The sequence below is a fragment of the Watersipora subatra genome, chromosome 7 (assembly GCF_963576615.1).
Source record: "Watersipora subatra chromosome 7, tzWatSuba1.1, whole genome shotgun sequence".
In the NCBI taxonomy this organism is placed as follows: Eukaryota; Metazoa; Bryozoa; class Gymnolaemata; order Cheilostomatida; family Watersiporidae; genus Watersipora; species Watersipora subatra.
Window position 1 is genome coordinate 10204109 of NC_088714.1, and position 17886 is coordinate 10221994.

Genomic DNA, 17886 nt, shown 5'->3' on the forward strand with positions numbered 1-17886 from the left:
AACGAACATTGGTTTCCTTGACCTTTTGGGCGACTCCAGTTAAACTGCGCAAAAAAGAACAGTTGTCGAATCGGTCGTAGTCTGACTTGAGCGTCTTTTATTAAAAGTCGCAAAATAAGGAAAAATTACGCACTAACTTAAGCGTCGCAACTGCGCAAATTTCCGCTGCCAATAGAGCGAAGCTAAGGAAAAACCACTGTCTAAAACCAATGATATACAGCCCAAAGGGGCTGTATATCATTGCTAAAACGTATTCTTGATCCTTTGATTTTAGTACATCAAAACTGACACTTGGGTGCAACTTTGCTTGTCTATCTATCTATCTATCTCTGTAAAATATTTCAAGTGGCCGCTAGGCCTGTAGAAATAAAATGGTGCATTAGGCATAAAAATAAGATCACAAATAAGCATAGACTTATTTATCTAAGACTGAAGGATAAAAGTATAAGATCGCTTGGTCTAGTTATAAGAGAATCAGATGTTAAAATTTCATCGCACGGTTAAAAAAAGAGTGTTTCATTGCACTTGTATTGATTGTGTGTCTGATATTGGAGCCTCGAGTAAAATAGGATGAGTTCTTAATTACAAATCTATTAAAATCGACCATTAGGTCTTGGCTTAAAATTTTTTGCAGTGTGCTTTCGTCCTTGATGCGTCTTCTCTCTGCAAGTGATTGCCATCCCATTTTCACCATTTCTGATGATATACTATCAAATTTTCTTAAATTGTTGGCCCACCTAAAAGCTTTTCGGTTAATGGACTCTAAATCTTGTATACTATAATCAAAATGTGGACTCCAGATTTCCGAAGCGTACTCTAGCAGTGGACGACACACACTATAGTATGCTGTCCTTTTGACATTAGGAGATGTTTTCTTAAGGGTCCGCATAAGCATAAAAAGAGTGCCGTTAGCCTTACGTATGATGCGATTTATGTGTTCATTAAAATTGAGGGTGCTAGAAACAAGTATACCCAAGTATAAAAAGGATTGCGAGGATATAAGAGATGTACCGCAATAGTTGTATATATGTGAAAATCTAACTGGTTCCACAGATGTAGATGTGCATTTATTAGCATTAAATCTCAACTGCCACGACTCAGCCCATGCAGCCACTCTGCACAGTTGGTCCTGTAGCAGAAGGCTGTCGGACGCACATTCTATTGGTCTAAAAAGTATGGCATCATCCGCAAATAAACGTATGGATGTCTTTGGACAGTTCAGAGACTCTGGAAGGTCATTGATATATAAAAGAAAAAGCAAGGGTCCAAGCACCGACCCCTGGGGCACACCTGATGTTACCTGGGTAGGTGGAGATGTTTTACCGTTAACTATGACACAGAATGTGCGGTCCAGGAGCCAGTGCTGTATCCAAGTCACTACATTTGCATTTAGGCCATAACTTCTAAGTTTGTGGATCAATTTGTCATGCGAAACTGTATCAAACGCTTTACTAAAATCCAAAACAAGTACATCCACTTGAGTGTTAAGATTATTAAAATTTGCCAAGTCTGATATGGTGTGTATAAGTTGAGATTCACAGCTGTGCTTTTTTCTAAAACCATGCTGTGTTTCACTTAGGATGTTATTCTGATCGAGATAATCTCTTATGTTATGAGCAATAATATGTTCTATAACCTTAGATGATACGCTAGTGAGTGATATTGGCCTATAGTTAAGTGGGGCCTTCTTGTCACCTTTCTTGAATACAGGGACTACATTGGCATGTTTCCAATCAAGTGGCACACACCCTGTGTTGAGGGAGTGTTTAAAAATCAGCGTTAAAATGGGAGCAATGTCAACAGCCAAAAACTTGAGCAAGGCAGGACTAAGGTTGTCTGGGCCCATACCCTTACGATGGTTAAGATTATTAAGAAGGGCCAAAACTCCCTCTTCACTGACAGCAATGTCCATTTGGGGTACATGTTCTGCACTAGATTGAGTGAATGATACTTGTGGGACGTGTCCATCGTCTACAGTAAATACGGACTTAAAATTGTTAGCAAAACTTATGGCCATATCGTTGTCATTCACACAGTTATGTAATTGCATAATGTTTGAACAGTTTCCCCCTTTTGAGGATTTAGATATAAGCTGGAAAAGAGGTTTGGAATCGCCATTCTTAAGGCTTTCAGTAATATGGGACTCTAAAAATTTATTATAATCTCTTTTAATAAGGCGTTTAGATAGATTACCAATGGACTTTAGTTGTTCTAAATTGTGGCTAGTAGGGTAAGCTTTATAGGTATGAAAAAACCTTCTCTTTTTTCGGCAAACTGTTTTGGCTTCCCTTGACAACCAGAATTTTTTACCTTTGGGTTTACGTACTGGGATGCATGAGTTAGCTATGTTTAAAATAGTGTACTTGAATGTGTTCCATAAAAAATCTGTCGTATTTGAAGCTTCAATAAACTGGAGATGTTTGTAAAGGTGGGCTGTCTGTTCGCTTATGTCAGACATCCGAGCCTTACCAAAGTCAAAAAGAGTTTTAGTAGTGCGAGAAACTGGGGGATCAACCTGTGGAAAAAAACTAAAAAATTCAAAGCACAGTGCTGTGTGATCCGACATTCCAACATCAGCGTTTTTAAAAATAGGGCAGGGATCAAAATTTGTAAAAATAAGATCAAGTGTGTTGCCTTTAGAGTGGGTAGGGAAGTTTACATGCTGCGAAAAGTTATTTTTCAAAATAAAAGACAAAAAGCTCTTAGCAAGTCCACGACCCCCTGGAGAGACGGCCGGCGTGTCAAGGGTCCACTGGATTTCAGGAAAGTTAAAATCTCCAAGTAAGACAAAATTGCTGACCAGGCTGTCCTCAAAAAAATCAAAAAGTGCACTCATCTTAGCTGAGCTCGGAGGACGGTAGTAAGTTACTACACAAACACGAAACCCGTGAACAGACAAATTGATCACAAGCATCTCCTCATTAGGATCCACAAAAGAATCAAATATCTGAACCCCTTTCAATGATTTAATAGCGACCAAGATGCCTCCGCCTTTAGTGGGGCGGTCTCTGCGGAAAATTTCGTAGTTTGGTAGTTTTAGTTCATTGCTCGAAACCTGAGGGTCTAAATGGGTTTCGGTGAGAACTATAGAAATAGGATCATACTCATGTACAAAAAAGCTTGTCACATGTTTTTAAGAGGGATGATACTTTGCTTGTCACATGCTTTTAAGAGGCAAAAACAAGCTCTTAGATTTTGGACTTCACTCTAAAAATATATGAATAATATGGTTCTAAGTAAAGAGCGGAACTTAAGAATGCCCAAATACATGTACCCTACAATGACTGATTTGTGACTTTATTTTAAGTTTCAAGATAAAAGAGCAGTCTACAACCAAAAAACATGCTTCTGCAGCGGTCAACTCCTTCAACCATAAAAATTATTTCATATTTTGGTATTTAGCACCGAATTCTTGCAGGGCTGCCTCAAACCCACAGAGCAAATTATGAAGCACAATGAATTGTCTCTGTTCTATTCTCTCAGATGCTTGTATTTATTAGTATGCTGAACTCAATGCACACCTGGTTGATAGAAAGATCTCCCACTTATATGATCAGAGGCTTGATAGCAATTTTCTTTAATAGTAAAAAGCATTTGTTTCATAAGCGCATGTTAAAAAGCTATACAGTAAAATATAGCAAATTTACAATTAGAATACATGCTTAGTTGTTTGTGTAGTACATTGAAATGTCTAAACAGTTCCAGAAGTTTAATCTAATAGTTTGAGTGACTTATGGTATGTCTTTATTAATTGATTGGAGATTCATATAGGACTATAAAGGTACAACAGTAACCACCTAGACTTGTCACAGCCATCATTTGTTGTGATCGTTATTTACAAAAGTTGATCTCCGTATCATTTACTCAAATAACGTAAGTTGGGAAGTACAATGAGCTTATCGAATGCAGACACATCTACTTTATGCAGTGAAACCTCAGAGCAACTAGACTAAGATTTAGTTATCTTGATTAACCATTGCTGGTATTAACCTATCTTGCTGATTGATGTCATCAAGGTATCGCGTTCTACCTCTCTATGACACTAGTGGTTATAGCTTTAGTTTCCAGGGAGAATTCACCTCAAAATAAGAAATACTATGAGACTTTCCAAAACCTTATGTTGATTCTAAGAGCAAGAAAGTACAGTCAAACATGGATAACTCGAACTTCAAGGGACCGAGCAAAGGTGTTCGAATTATCAGAGCGTTCAAGTTATCAGAGCACTGTCACAAGTCCATGTATTTACTTATTTATTAGTAGATACATGTACATATGCAAACTATAATATAAATCAAAAGCACAAATGGCTTGTTTCAAATTAAATGCTTCTAATGTAAAGTTTAAAACGTTTTTATCAAAAAGTATAGAGATTTTTCTATCACTTGAGATTGGTTTGTTGTTTGAGGTGATGTTATTGCCAGGACGTTTTTTTTAGATTGACATTGGCAAAACTTGATCGTTGTTGAAATGCTCAAAAGAAAAGACATCTTTTTTTTTTGAGCGTTTTACCCACGATCAATTTTGCCGACTTTTCTTAAAGTTTATGCAACTTCAAGAAAAAGTTACCAAAGAAAAATCCCTTACTTTACCTGGGATTCGTTAAGAGCAACACTCCGAGGCAGTTCAATTAAAAGTTTTACGAGGTTTAACGGTACATTGTATATTACTCACGCTTTTTGAATGGATACTTATTGAATGTACACACGTATTCTGTGTTTAGGTCAAACGATGAATAGTTTTTTTTATCTAAGACAACGTATACGTTTAATAAAAACAATTTTAAGACGTTTCAAACATTCAACATTCCGACGTTGATTCAACACGGAATCAACGTCGGAAAACTATTCGTCACGGGCTAGCCGGGTCACGCACTCAAGGATTTTCGCCACACACATACAAAACAACATGCTGTTTTTGTTTTGTATGCGCGTGGCGAATATCCTTGCGCGCGTGACCCGGCAAGCCCGTGCTATTAATCGTATAGCAGTATAAATCAAATTTCACCAAACCTTTAGAAAAGTCGTTGACAAAATTATTTTGCCGATGGTGGTAATAAGAACGCTTATGAATTACGAAAATATGAGGTTTACCTCTATGGCTTTGAATAAAGTTATTTTCTAAAGCGATAACAACCGTTTCGGTAGCCGTTGGGCAAAAAAACAGTTCGAATTAACAGTGTTGAGTTCGAGTTATCTATAGCAATTTATCATTACGTGGGAACGGACCAAAGAAACTGTTCGAATTAACCATGTTTTCGAGCTATCCGTGGCCGAGTTATCCATGTTTGACTGTATATAACGATAGTTCATACTCTTGTGAACAACAAAAGGTTCAACCAATCTGTTATCAATTTTATTTTCAGCTCCAACACAAGGTCAGCCTGATATATCAAATGAAATCAAATGTCAATAATTAGCAATATTAAAGACCAAGCTTTCTTCAGTAACTACAATCTGGTGATGTTTGACTAAGGCATGCTATAATCGCTGAATATGCAGACCAGCTGATTGTTTGATTAATTGCTGATGTCAGAAAAGTTTTTAATGTTTTTGATTACTGAACTAGCAGCTACAATAAAGAAAGTTGATGAATAGTACTAAGCCAGTAGTTTTTATAGTGATAGCTGATGACTAAGTTAGTCATCAGCTATCACAATACTAAACCACTGATAGTTGATACCGGTTCTGAACCAGCAGTTCTACAGCAATAATTTATTACTTATATTGAACTAGCAGTTCTTATCGTCGTAATTAATGAATAGAACTGAACCAACAGTTCCTATAGTAAAAGTTAAACACTAGTATTGAACGAGCCATTTTTACAGTAGTATTTACTTCTAGTCTACTGGTCTTTTAAAAAATAATGATCTAATTGTGGCACTTGCTGATTTCTAACACCGACTTAATAGTTAGTCAATAACAAACAAAGATGATCGCGTATAGCTTCCATGTTGTAAATAATCACCTTTTTGATTGCCAAGTATTTTCATGAAACTGGAATTGAAGCAAGGAGAGATTTCAGTGATGTCTGAATAAGAACGGGATAACATCACCATGTGGATGTGGATGCAGGAATGAGTCTAAAATAGGCAATCATATCTTGCTAGCAAAAATTGCTATGGTAGCAATTTATTTGTGAGCAATTTTGCGGTAAATTGTGTTTTCACACAGTTTTATTGGCTTATATAGGCTCTCACACTTTTAAAGTCCAAAAGAAATGAAAATGTAGGAAAATATGTTTACCACGCTAGTAAAATATAAGAAAGTACAACAAGTAATAGATGTCCAGATTTGCTTCAAAAGCTGCTAGCGTTGTTTTGCAGTTTACCAAATGTTTCTGGCCATAGTTAAATTGTGAGCAGTTTGTTTAGCAGCCGATCAGTTAAGAAATGTTGGAATCAATGTTCAGAAGAAGTAGAAAAATTTACATTGTCTTATATTCTCACCAACATTGTCTGTGATGTCAATCCAGACAATTAAACAAGTAAAACTAAACGGAACAATATAAACATCAAATAATCAAACATAAAACTATCAGAAAATTATATAATTCTCAAGCATTGGAATTCTAAGCTTTATTAAAAAGTGTCTAAAATATGTTTTTGCTATTGTGTAACTTGTGGCGGGCCACACACGCACGCACACACACACACACATGATGCACTCAACGAATACCCAGCTGCTTGTTTATCTAAAATTGGCGTATTCAGAGAAGCTTTCTGCATAGGCACTCAGAACTTGGTAGATGAACTCATATTGCTTCTAAAACGCACAAAACAAAATAATCAGTTGACATGCTGTGATAACTCTATCTCTTTTTAGATACTCTGTTATGTTTTTATTACGATTACAGTAGACACTCCTATATTATAAGTCTATAACATAACGTAAAGTCCACATAACGTTACGGATATATGTAAATATTTTGCTTCGTACCACCCAAAATTTTATACGACATACAGTGTTAAGTTGGTGTGAGTTCTCAAAATGTTTTTGCTGCACTTGCAAGAGAAAGGTGTGTACAGGGTTACCTCTATTATATGTGCTAATACCCAAACAATCTAGTTCACCATGAGTAATCGTTAGGTATGTCGATGAAGCACGAAGAAAAAGCTGCTGAGCCATTATATTAAAATACTATAAGCAATTGATTGTTGCAGATGTTAGAGTGTTGGTCTACCAATCTGAGCCGCGTGCGTGATGATTTGTCAAAAGTTATCTTTTATTTTAAAAACATTTCTACTTTTGAAGTGAAATTATTGCCAATAAAGAACTATATATATCCTACCCTTGAACTCTAGCATTGCGTTGTTTGACATACAGATAGACACCACTCTTATTACAGTGGATAGATAATTCTTTCACTTTATTTTAAAACTAAAATATTTTTAATTATTTTTCCTGTGCAGCATAGAACATTCTGCTGAAAAAAATGAAATCAATGTAAGCACTTCTCTTAACCTATTGTAAAATTATTGCAATAGTGGACCATAAAACAAGTGAAAATGATAAGAATAAGGAAAATGTTGTCAATTAAAACCGATAATATGAAGTTATGGCACAGCCACTATACTGAAAAGTCAAGTCTAATTTTTGTCTTTTTTGAAGACTTAGGGTTTGGGAAGGCCTTGAGATAGATTAAGCAGTTTACATTGTACCTACATGTATTTCACTGTTCGTATAACTTAAAATCCCTACAACTTAAACAGTCCTAGAAAAGATTATTCACAGTATCAGAGTGCTTACTACATGTATATTTTAAAATAATTTAGTAACATTAGTACCTTTATATCAGTTCCTATCAACATAATTACCATGATACCTTAATGCCAAGAGTGGGTTTTTGCTAATGGGTTGATTTCACAAGAACGTGCAACCTAATGAAAGCGGTTGACTGTTTGTTGGCAGAGTCCACTTTCCTACTCATCATTGCCATCAATTTGCGGAGAGAAAACAGCTATTGAGTTCTGGCACTAATCAATGATAAATGGATTCATAGCTCTCATAAAAAACTTTTAATTTATCAATAGTTTTAATGGGGAATAAACGATTCTTTTTGTACGCAGTTGTTTTCATTGCATAAAAGTTAAAAATGGAAAAATCCAGCTAGTTCTTGACTAAAATTCTGACTGCTTACCCTAATAAATGCGGTTCAAAAAATTGCTACTGAAATCAACTTATCATGTTTCTTAATAAATAAATTTATGTAAACATTGTTCCCTCAAATTCATGCTTCAACATTCGAACTGTTCATATATTAATTACATCAATTCTAGTTTATGTGCCATATTGCCATATTTTCAAAGCTTTCAACATGCATGTCGGTAATTTGTCATGATTTCTGTTCCTATGGTAACAACTGGTTATATTAAAACACGGTAGAACATACTAGACTTGCAATGAACTGAGGTCGTCGGTGCTTGGCCATCACAACAGGGTTATAGACATCAGCCTCTTGTTCAGCTTTGAGTTTCTCAATGGCGTTATAAGAGGTGATAAAGGTGCCACATCGAGTCGCCCCATTGCTGCAAACATAAGCTCGCAGCCTTAAGTCTTGTATTACTACATTTTACAAACATTTAATAATCAGTGACATATTATAGGTTGAGTCAAATTGAGTGACATTCGGAAGGGCATATGATGGCATCCAAAGCTTATTATATGTAAAATGTGTCAATGATTACGGAAAGGAACAAGCAATTGAGCAAAACAAAGCAGCAGCAAATTTTTTAGGCATTAGCTAAAAGGGCTAATTCATTGGTTGTAACAAAAATCTTCAGCAATTTATTCATTTGAAACTTCACTCAAACTAAAATATTTTAATTTTTTTCAATTTGTTTGAGTAGTTTCTATGACTTGAAAGTTTTTTTTCCAGTATGTTGCTACTTGTTGACGCAGAATTTGGAAAATGTTTTGTTGGGCAATCATTTGTACTGAATTTAGAGAGCGCTAGACAACATTAAAAAATCTGACAATCGAAAGAACTCTTACTAATTAATTTGAATTTGAATGCTTACATTATATCTGCCTTTGCTGATAAAACGAACAGAAATAAAAACGTAGATAAGAATTAGACAGAACTGTATCTGTCGTGACAGGAATTTAGTTAACAGACTTGAGAAAAGTACATTTGATCTATGAGCTTTTGGTTTAAAGGAATTTTGGCAAAAAAAGTGTGAAAGCAATAGGTTTGTTTTTATAAATTAGATTACAATGGTTTTTACAATGTAGCACAGAGTTTAAATATTCTAGGCAATTTCTTTGTTAAGTTGAGTTTAATTGATAAAAGTTAATCTTTGTTAATTTAATATAATTGAAAGAAGTTTAGCACTAAATAAAACAAATCAGAAAGCGTCTAAAGGTTGAGAGTAAGTACCTCGAGGAAATTTATTTTTCATGCAGCTTTTAAATCTCGATAAAAGACTAAAGTTTTCTATTAAAGATCTGGTGGTTCTTTTATAAAAATTCATACAATTCAGTAGCATCAGCTGGTCAATTTTTAAATAAAATCATTTTTTCTAGCTATATTTGGCTACAATAATATTGTTGTTGCCACGCTTTATGACTAAATGTTCATTTGGCTGAATGACTCTTTGCCAAACTTTTGTCTACATAATCGTCTGCTGATTGCATGGTGGCCAAACCTATGGCCAGTGTAGACGAATATTAGAACACACTTGCAGGTGACGGAGACTCTGTTGTTGCCTGTTTGCTGTTGTTTTTTCTCAAGAGCACCTTGTAATTGGAGAATGGTCTCAGTAGAAGGTATGTCCGCTTCCCATTCCATGGCAACCATAATCTGAACTGTGGCTGATTTTTTCTGTAATCAAATAAATATGAAAATCTCAGCGAGCTGCAAGTTTTAAACTACAGTCTAAGGTAAAGATGACAAACGTGGAAGTAGCTTCTACGATAGCTCAATGCGCAAGCAGATGATATCTTCCCAACTAACAATTTTACGTTCCCAGAACGTTCCAGGGAGGTTCCGAAAAGTCCCAGAAACGTTACATCGTAACGTTGTCACAAGATTATTTGTAGACACATTTTCAACGTTCCAGCAACGTTGTGGGAAAAACATTGCTGGAACGTAACTCTCAAAACGTTCCATCAATGTTGTGGGAATTACTTTGCTGGAACATATTTCCCATAATGTCCCTACAACGTTGTGGGAAATACGTTGCTGGGACGTATTTCCCACAACGTCCCAGCAACGTTGTGGGAATTACGTTGCTGGAATGTTAGCAAATGATCCTGCATAACATTCCCACAATATTGGGAGAACATTGCGTAATATTCCACGAACATTTCTTACATAATATTGTCTCAAGGCTATTAGCTAACATCCCAGGAAGGTTACGCATAGAACATTGGTGGGACATTGATGCGTAGGGATTTCCATCTTTATTTTACAATATTCCTAGCTACTGAGCATCGCTTTCAATGCCGCGGTAATCTCATTGAGCTGAAACGTAATATAATTATAAGGGCATACAAGTTAATGGGCAATGGCTTCGCTCTACTAACGAAATGATTTACGTACGCGTCGGCTTGTCAGACGACACGTAGCGTTAATCAATCGGTACATAGACTATCACCAACCATCTGACACAACATGTATATGTGGCGACTTGGTCAGTTGCGAAGAGTTCACTCTGTCGCGATTTGCTTTGACCCGTTTAGCTAATTGACAGAGCTAATGGACCCTAGTCATTTTTGCGATATGTCTAATGAAGTGCGAAAATAGAAATTTGTAGTGACTTTTTATTTCATTTACATAAATCATTCAAATTTATCATTATTTTATTTTTATTATTTTGTTTATTTATATCTGTAATGAAAAATCTATAACATTTTTAATTTGTTTCGTTTTAAATAATTTTTTGTTATGAAAGGGGGACAACTTCTAAAAAATGAATCATGCATTTTTGTACCATTCTAGCTAGAACGTTAGAACGAGGAAAAGGTTTGCTAACGTTATTATAACGTTGTTACAAAACATTGTTATCGAATGTCCCAGCAATGTTACAGGATTGCTACTTTGAAATGTCTGGGTATAAGCATTCACTGTCACTATTGTCTTCTAATATATTCGGAACAGTATGGCATTTCACCATTATGGAACATTCAGCAGATGATCTGGTGCAAAATTCCTGCGACATGGGGAGAATGTTACAGAACATTCCACAAGCATGCCTTTCATGATGTTGCCTCAAAGATATTAGCTAACATCCCAGGAACGTTTCCGTGCAGAACATTAGTGGGGTGTAACTGTGTAGACAATTTCTAACATTTTGATGTTTCACAGAATGTTCCTCTAATGAATTGCGTACAATGTTACTATAATGTACCGAGCATAACCGTCGACAATATTCTTTCCTTAAGCTATACAACATTCCACCAACATTACGTCTCCGAAGCAACCTAATTTTTCTATAATGTGCCATGCTTAACCTTCACACAACATCTCTTCTCAAGGCTGACGGACATTCAACAAATATTGCACCTTAGATATATACGAAGACTTTTACTAGATTATTCTTAAAATAATCTTTGTGAGCATCTCAATAGTTAGGGCATGGTTCCGAAGCTGTATATTTTGGTACAAACAGTTGCATGATATAATAACAAAAAATAATATGAAACACAATAAAAATATAGCTATAAAATGACTAAACTCTATATATATTGTCATCATCAAAACATGGCAGAAAAATACCACAACCTTTACACCAGAATAAATTATATATCAATGATACACAGAGACAAACAAGCAAAGCTATGATCATATTTGTGAATAATGCTACAGTCCACCAAATGCTTTACTACATTAGACTAAAGTTTTTCCAGCTCGTCCGTCCTTGGATTGTGGTGGCGAAGGCTGTTCTTTCATCCAACAATTCAGATTACAGTACAATCCTTTAAGCCCTGAAATGTGAAGAAGCATTTATATTAGCAGATGAGAACTGCTAAAAAGTACAGAATACAAACAAAGCAAATATGAGTATAAACTAAATATGGCAACAACCTGTTAACAAAGTAATTATGAACATCGAGGTTGATCTGCCACATCACAGTGTCACTTGCTAGATACATGAAATAGTACCAGCAATACTTTTCTTTTCACTATTTGTGGGCACTCTATAATAAGGTAATATTGTCCACTCATTCAAGTTTTTGGAATCGCGATTCCTCATAATAGGCACAGGTGGATACAAGAGTGCACAACCACCATATTTTCAAAATCATCCTAATCAGCTTTTTATTTAATGGCTTCATAACTGAGCTTCCTATAAGGCTGCAACTTCATATTGGCATATTATGAAAAATGCACAAGCATATCATATTTAGGGTTGCGCTAATAGTAAGTTTCTTCAGAAGCAACTAATGTCCTAGTCGCATTGTTCTTATGCTGAATTATCATTTTAATAATTTGAAATTTAAAAAAGAGTTGTTGTAGAATAGCAATGCGGTAAATTAATTAGTAAATCTCATGTAGCAAAAAACACGAACTTGGACATATCCATTAAAAAATAATAACAAACTGTAAGCTAACAACTCCGCATTAGTCGAGTTATTTACTTGGAGGTTAACCTTTCTGATGAGACGCTATATGTGCAAACAGCTATATACGCAGGTAAATGAGAAGCACTGCTAATGCTATTGCAGATTGTTCCAAAGCTTTAAGAAACGCCGTGCAGATATTTAATGAAAAATTAAACGATAAGATTTTGTAAGTTTTAGTTGATCTAGAAGTATGCGAGCAGCCTGCCTTTTCAATTTCCTTTATAAGCTTGTTTGAATTAGCGTGTACACTCTTTTAAAAATACATAGTCAATCGGCTATTGTTGCCTCTTACATATTGTCAAATTCTTCAATCATATCTATCTTATATCACAATCAAATAGCTGAAAATCATGTCATAAAAAGAGAAAAAGAAATTACATCGCACTACTAGCTCTAAGTTGACATTTTGGTAAAAGGCAGCACGATTCTCAACCTAACATGCTTATCACAAGTTATACATAATCTAACACAATGCAAACTTTCAAGAGTTGCTTTCTTAATTATGTACACGTGCACACAACTCTTAGATTTCCATATTTTCTCTGCTTAAAATTCTGATGTGCTAGGTAGTTAGTGTTGAAATGTGCTTCCAATCTGCCAAAAAAATCTACGTTTTGTACTACAGCATTTCTAAATTTGAAACTAATTTTTCCAACTTTCAATAACAAAAATTACAGTTAAAGGGAGAGTAACTATAGATCTATCGTAAATTCAAGAGTACAAGTCGAGATCTGAAGTTTGGTTCGAAAATCCTGGTTTTGACATGTACATACCGTGATCTCTTCCATGGCCCAAATCTTTTATTCGCTAATAGTTCAATCGGGATCAGAGGCGGGCAATGCGTAGCAGAAGAAATGGCATTCAAAACACCATCAGTAAGGACGCCTTTTTTGGCGCCGTCGGAAATACTACAATTAACAAAAGCCTGAGAGTAGCATGTTATAGTGAAGATCACAGAGAACAAAAAACAAGCACTTAACCAACGTACTGGTTCACCTCAATACAAGAACAAAACCGCTACCTCGGATAATAGGTATTCAACAGAGTAGCAATGCCGCCAGACAGATTTCTGTCAGAAATCGTGATTCATGTACAAGAAAAAGGTGTGAATGCCCAATAGTGGATGTGTCATATGGATTACTGAAGTGTGGCCTTGTAGGCAGATACTACAAAAACCAACATCAAATTCAAAACATATCACGTAATTCCAGAAGAGAATCCTAGTGATGACATTTCGAATGGTGAATAATGGGGACCTGGTGTTCCAATCAGCTCACATTGAGTAGGATTACTGGTATTTCACTATTTTATAAATAAATTCCTATATGTGATATCATGTAATTTTGATTTGCAACGGTTTTTTGAAGTTGAATTTTACTAGAAATCGTGCCATGAATTACGTTACCGTCATATTTTTGTGCAGACACCGCAGCAATACTATTTAAATTCATGAAAGAAACGAAGTCACTGTTGGGATTCAAACACAAATGCTCTATGGTAACATCTTCCAGCGCAGCGAGCTGGAAGCTTGTAGGTGTAGCATAAATACACACTGGTCAGTGCGCGAGGCGACATTGCAGTAGAAGGACTGGTCTTATGTACTGAATATTATATGGTATGTTTATCGAATTTGATATGGTTGTCACGACGTTAAGGGCTTAGGGCACAAATAAACAAACTTTCCATGTAGCTGAATTAAAGCATATTGATAACATATTAGTAAGCCTACAACATGTATAATAAAAACACAGACATGGAAAATTTGCAATAGTGATGGAAAAATGCAAGAAATATGTCTAGATCTCACCTGTCCCACATTTATTGATACCGATTCAATTGGTTATGGAGAATTTACTGTTGAGCCGAACCGGTGTATGGTTGGCAAATTGACCATAGTAGTGGTGATTGACTAGATAGCGATTAGACGATTAGTTGCAAGGATAATGGCCAGATCTTGTGAGATTCATATTCTAAAAAATCGCAAACAAACCACATTAGAGATCTTGCAAACAACAAATCGATAAACTATCTATATGATAAGAATCTAATGGTTATGGACTTGGACTGAGATTGAACCGATAACCTTGTAGTTGCAAACCCTAAATCTGGCCACTAAAAACTGCTGGTTGGTCACTACTAATATTGCTCAACATTTTCCAACTGAATAACAAGTTTAGTAGCTCAGTGACTAACAAACATGTCTTTACTCATTTGATATATGCGTATAGATCTTCATCTTTATGAAATTTTGGAGACAAAAATAATGGCAAAGAAAGATTTCTTCAAATTAAGTTTAGGAAATGGCGTTCAAACTTGTATCAGAGTTTGTCACATCAGAGTTGTCTTCTCTATTTTATGGCAGTCAAAAACTATTAATGATTCACCATTACTCCGTTTGTACACAACACACAGTCACTCGCAATGAGATTTATTATCAACAATGCCTCTGAAGTAGGTAATGAAATCAAAAGACAATGCTACTACTCAGTAACATGCTTTACACATTTTTCTACGCATATATGGCTTCAAAGCCATTTCAATTCTATTAGCAAAAGCTCGCTCAACCAGCAAAAGTGTTTTTATCAGTTATTAAGACATTCGATAACATCGCTGTGATACGTGAAAAAAATCATATTAAAAGTTGTACTTCTCTTAAAGCACAGAGGTACAGTTAAAGAACGAAAGCAATATGTAACCCTTTTAGTGCCATAGGCCTACTCTTTTTAATGAATTCCTGTTTACAGAAGCGTGACATTTTAAAGACAAATTATATCCATTCTATGACTCGCAAATGCTTTTCAAGCTGTTTTCCAACGTCATACACATCCAAGAACGATAATCCACTGCGGTTTACCACCATGGAGTGCAATTATTTAGAAACACAGTCTTTAACACTCGGTTTTATTTACGGAGAAAAACTTGAATTTGTACCAATGCAAAAAACTTTACTCACCAGCAATAACGATCGCAAAGAGCGTCAATATCATTTATTACTATATTGTGAATTTTATTGCAAGTATTGCAGATGAGTTAAGCATCGTTAAATCATTAATTAAACTACAACAACCGGAAAAATAAATCAGTATGGCGGATATTTCCTCCTCCTAGTTTTGCCTTGTCCGATATTTTCAGGCATAATACGATGTAAGTGCATACCTTCGAAATCTTTCGAAGGAGTACGATGCGGATTTTTAGCTTTCCCACGCATCGAACTTCATAAATTCCGAAAAGTTATAACTAAATTCTATGTATATGCCCACAAACAATCTCGGTTGATATTTTGGTTCATTATACAGTAATACAAAAACGCGTTTAATTTCTTTGTAAAGATTTAATAGACGTAAACTGACAAAACGTCGTAAAACCACGGTTATGGAAGACCAAGCGAGTCATACTTAACGCCGAATACCTGTTGGAGATTCCGACAAGTTGGTGATTTTTTCGGAAACTACCGATGTGATTACCGCTGCCTATACTCATGATGTTGTGTTAAAACTGCTAAAAGAGTTCTGAATAAATATCGCCGAGTGATTTCTTCACTACTAATGGACGTGATTTGCCGCTATTTGGTAAGAAACCTCAAATTTTTGATCAGTTACAAAACTGCCTTACACAAAGCCACTGCACACTCGCAGACCTGCAAAAATGGTGCCCGAAGGGTTGAAATCAACTTGATATCGATTAATGAATACCATATTTGCCTTGTGGTGACCGATTTAACTCATGCACTACTATAAGCCCCTCTGTGGGGCTTACAGACAATTTAAATCAGACGGAAGCCCCTCACTGGAGCTTTTTTATATTATGTGTCTCAGCTGTCTCAAGTCTTGCTCAGAGACAGCTGAGATTTTTAACACATTTTTCCAAAGCGTATTTTCAAAAACAGACCACAGGCCTACTTTTTATAGTGATGGGGTAGCAAAAAGTCAGATAGTTGTTTCTAAAGATGGTGTCATAGTAATGTTGAAAGGTCTTAAAGATGGCAAAGCTCCGGGCCCAGATGGCTTGACAAAAAACGATCTTAGTATTGATATAAATAATACTGCTGAAATTTTAACACTAATTTTTCAATACTCTTTGGATACTGGAGTTTTGCCAGACATCTGGAAAACTGCAAATATTGTACCAATTTTTAAAAAAGGGAACAAAGAGCTCCCTGGAAATTTTAGACCGGTGTCTTTAACATGTATATCATGCAAACTTTTAGAGCATATTATTCTTAGCAATATAAGCCCAATACTTGAAGAGTTTTTAAGCCCTGACCAACATGGGTTCAGGAGAGGACTCTCCTGTGCTACTCAGCTTGTTTCTACATCAAATGAAATAATGGCGGCTGTTGATAATGAAACATCAGTACATGCAGCAGTCTTGGATTTTTCCAAGGCTTTTGATAAAGTCTCCCATGGTCTGTTAATTGACAAATTGCTTCGTACTACAATTGACAAGTCAATAATCAAATGGATAGAAAATTTTTTGTTTGATCGATTTCAGAGAGTGGTTATCCAAGGAAGTAACTCAAGCTTTTTGGCAGTTACATCCGGAGTCCCCCAGGGTTCTGTTTTGGGCCCTTCACTGTTTTTAGTTTATGTTAATGATATTGGAAGTTCTCTTCAACATTCTTCTATAAGCCTTTTTGCTGATGATGCTCTCTTATACTGTCCAATTACAACGCCTAGTGATACGCTTTTATTTCAGCAAGATCTTCTATCTCTTGAGCGATGGGCTAACACATGGAAAATGGAGTTTAATGCTAAAAAATGCCAGGTAGTTTTGTTTGGCTGGAAGCCACCAATCAACCAAGTTAATTTATCGTATACCCTTTATGGCGTACACTTGGAGATTGTGGAATCTTTTAAATACTTGGGAGTGAATGTCTCTAATGACTTTAAATGGGACATACACATAGATGACATTACCTCTAGAGCATATCAAAGGTTAGGGATGTTGAGGAGAGTATTACACGGAGCACCCAGAAACGTCAAAAAAATTGCATATCTTAGTCTGTGCAGGCCCGTTTTGGAATTCGCTTGTGAGGTATGGGATCCATACCTCATAAAACATGAAACACAACTGGAAAATGTCCAGAGGCGCGCTGTGCGTTTTATTGCGGATCTTAAAGGGGTGGAAAGCGTAACTATGGCCAGAGACAAATTAGGGTTGGAATTGCTTAAGAACAGACGGAAGTCGGCTCGAATGGTTTTACTTATAAAAATTCTCTCCAGCAGTGTGCATGAGTCTTTAATCAATAATTTTAACAATATACACAATGACACACACTCACATCATACCAGATCGGTATCCAATGACGAACCTAGGGCTGTTC

General features: G+C 35.8%; 1 protein-coding gene across 1 annotated transcript in view; it reads right to left on the minus strand.

Moving 5' to 3' along the window:
* Positions 1–9729: 9729 nt before the first annotated feature.
* LOC137400411 (receptor-type tyrosine-protein phosphatase alpha-like) overlaps positions 9730–17886 on the minus strand; it is a gene marked incomplete at its 3' end in the record, with an annotated part of 50872 nt that continues 42715 nt past the window's right edge. Inside the window, exon 11 of the mRNA XM_068086741.1 lies at positions 9730–9819. Coding sequence (XP_067942842.1) covers positions 9730–9819 — 90 coding nt within the window. The remainder of the gene's footprint in view (positions 9820–17886) is intronic.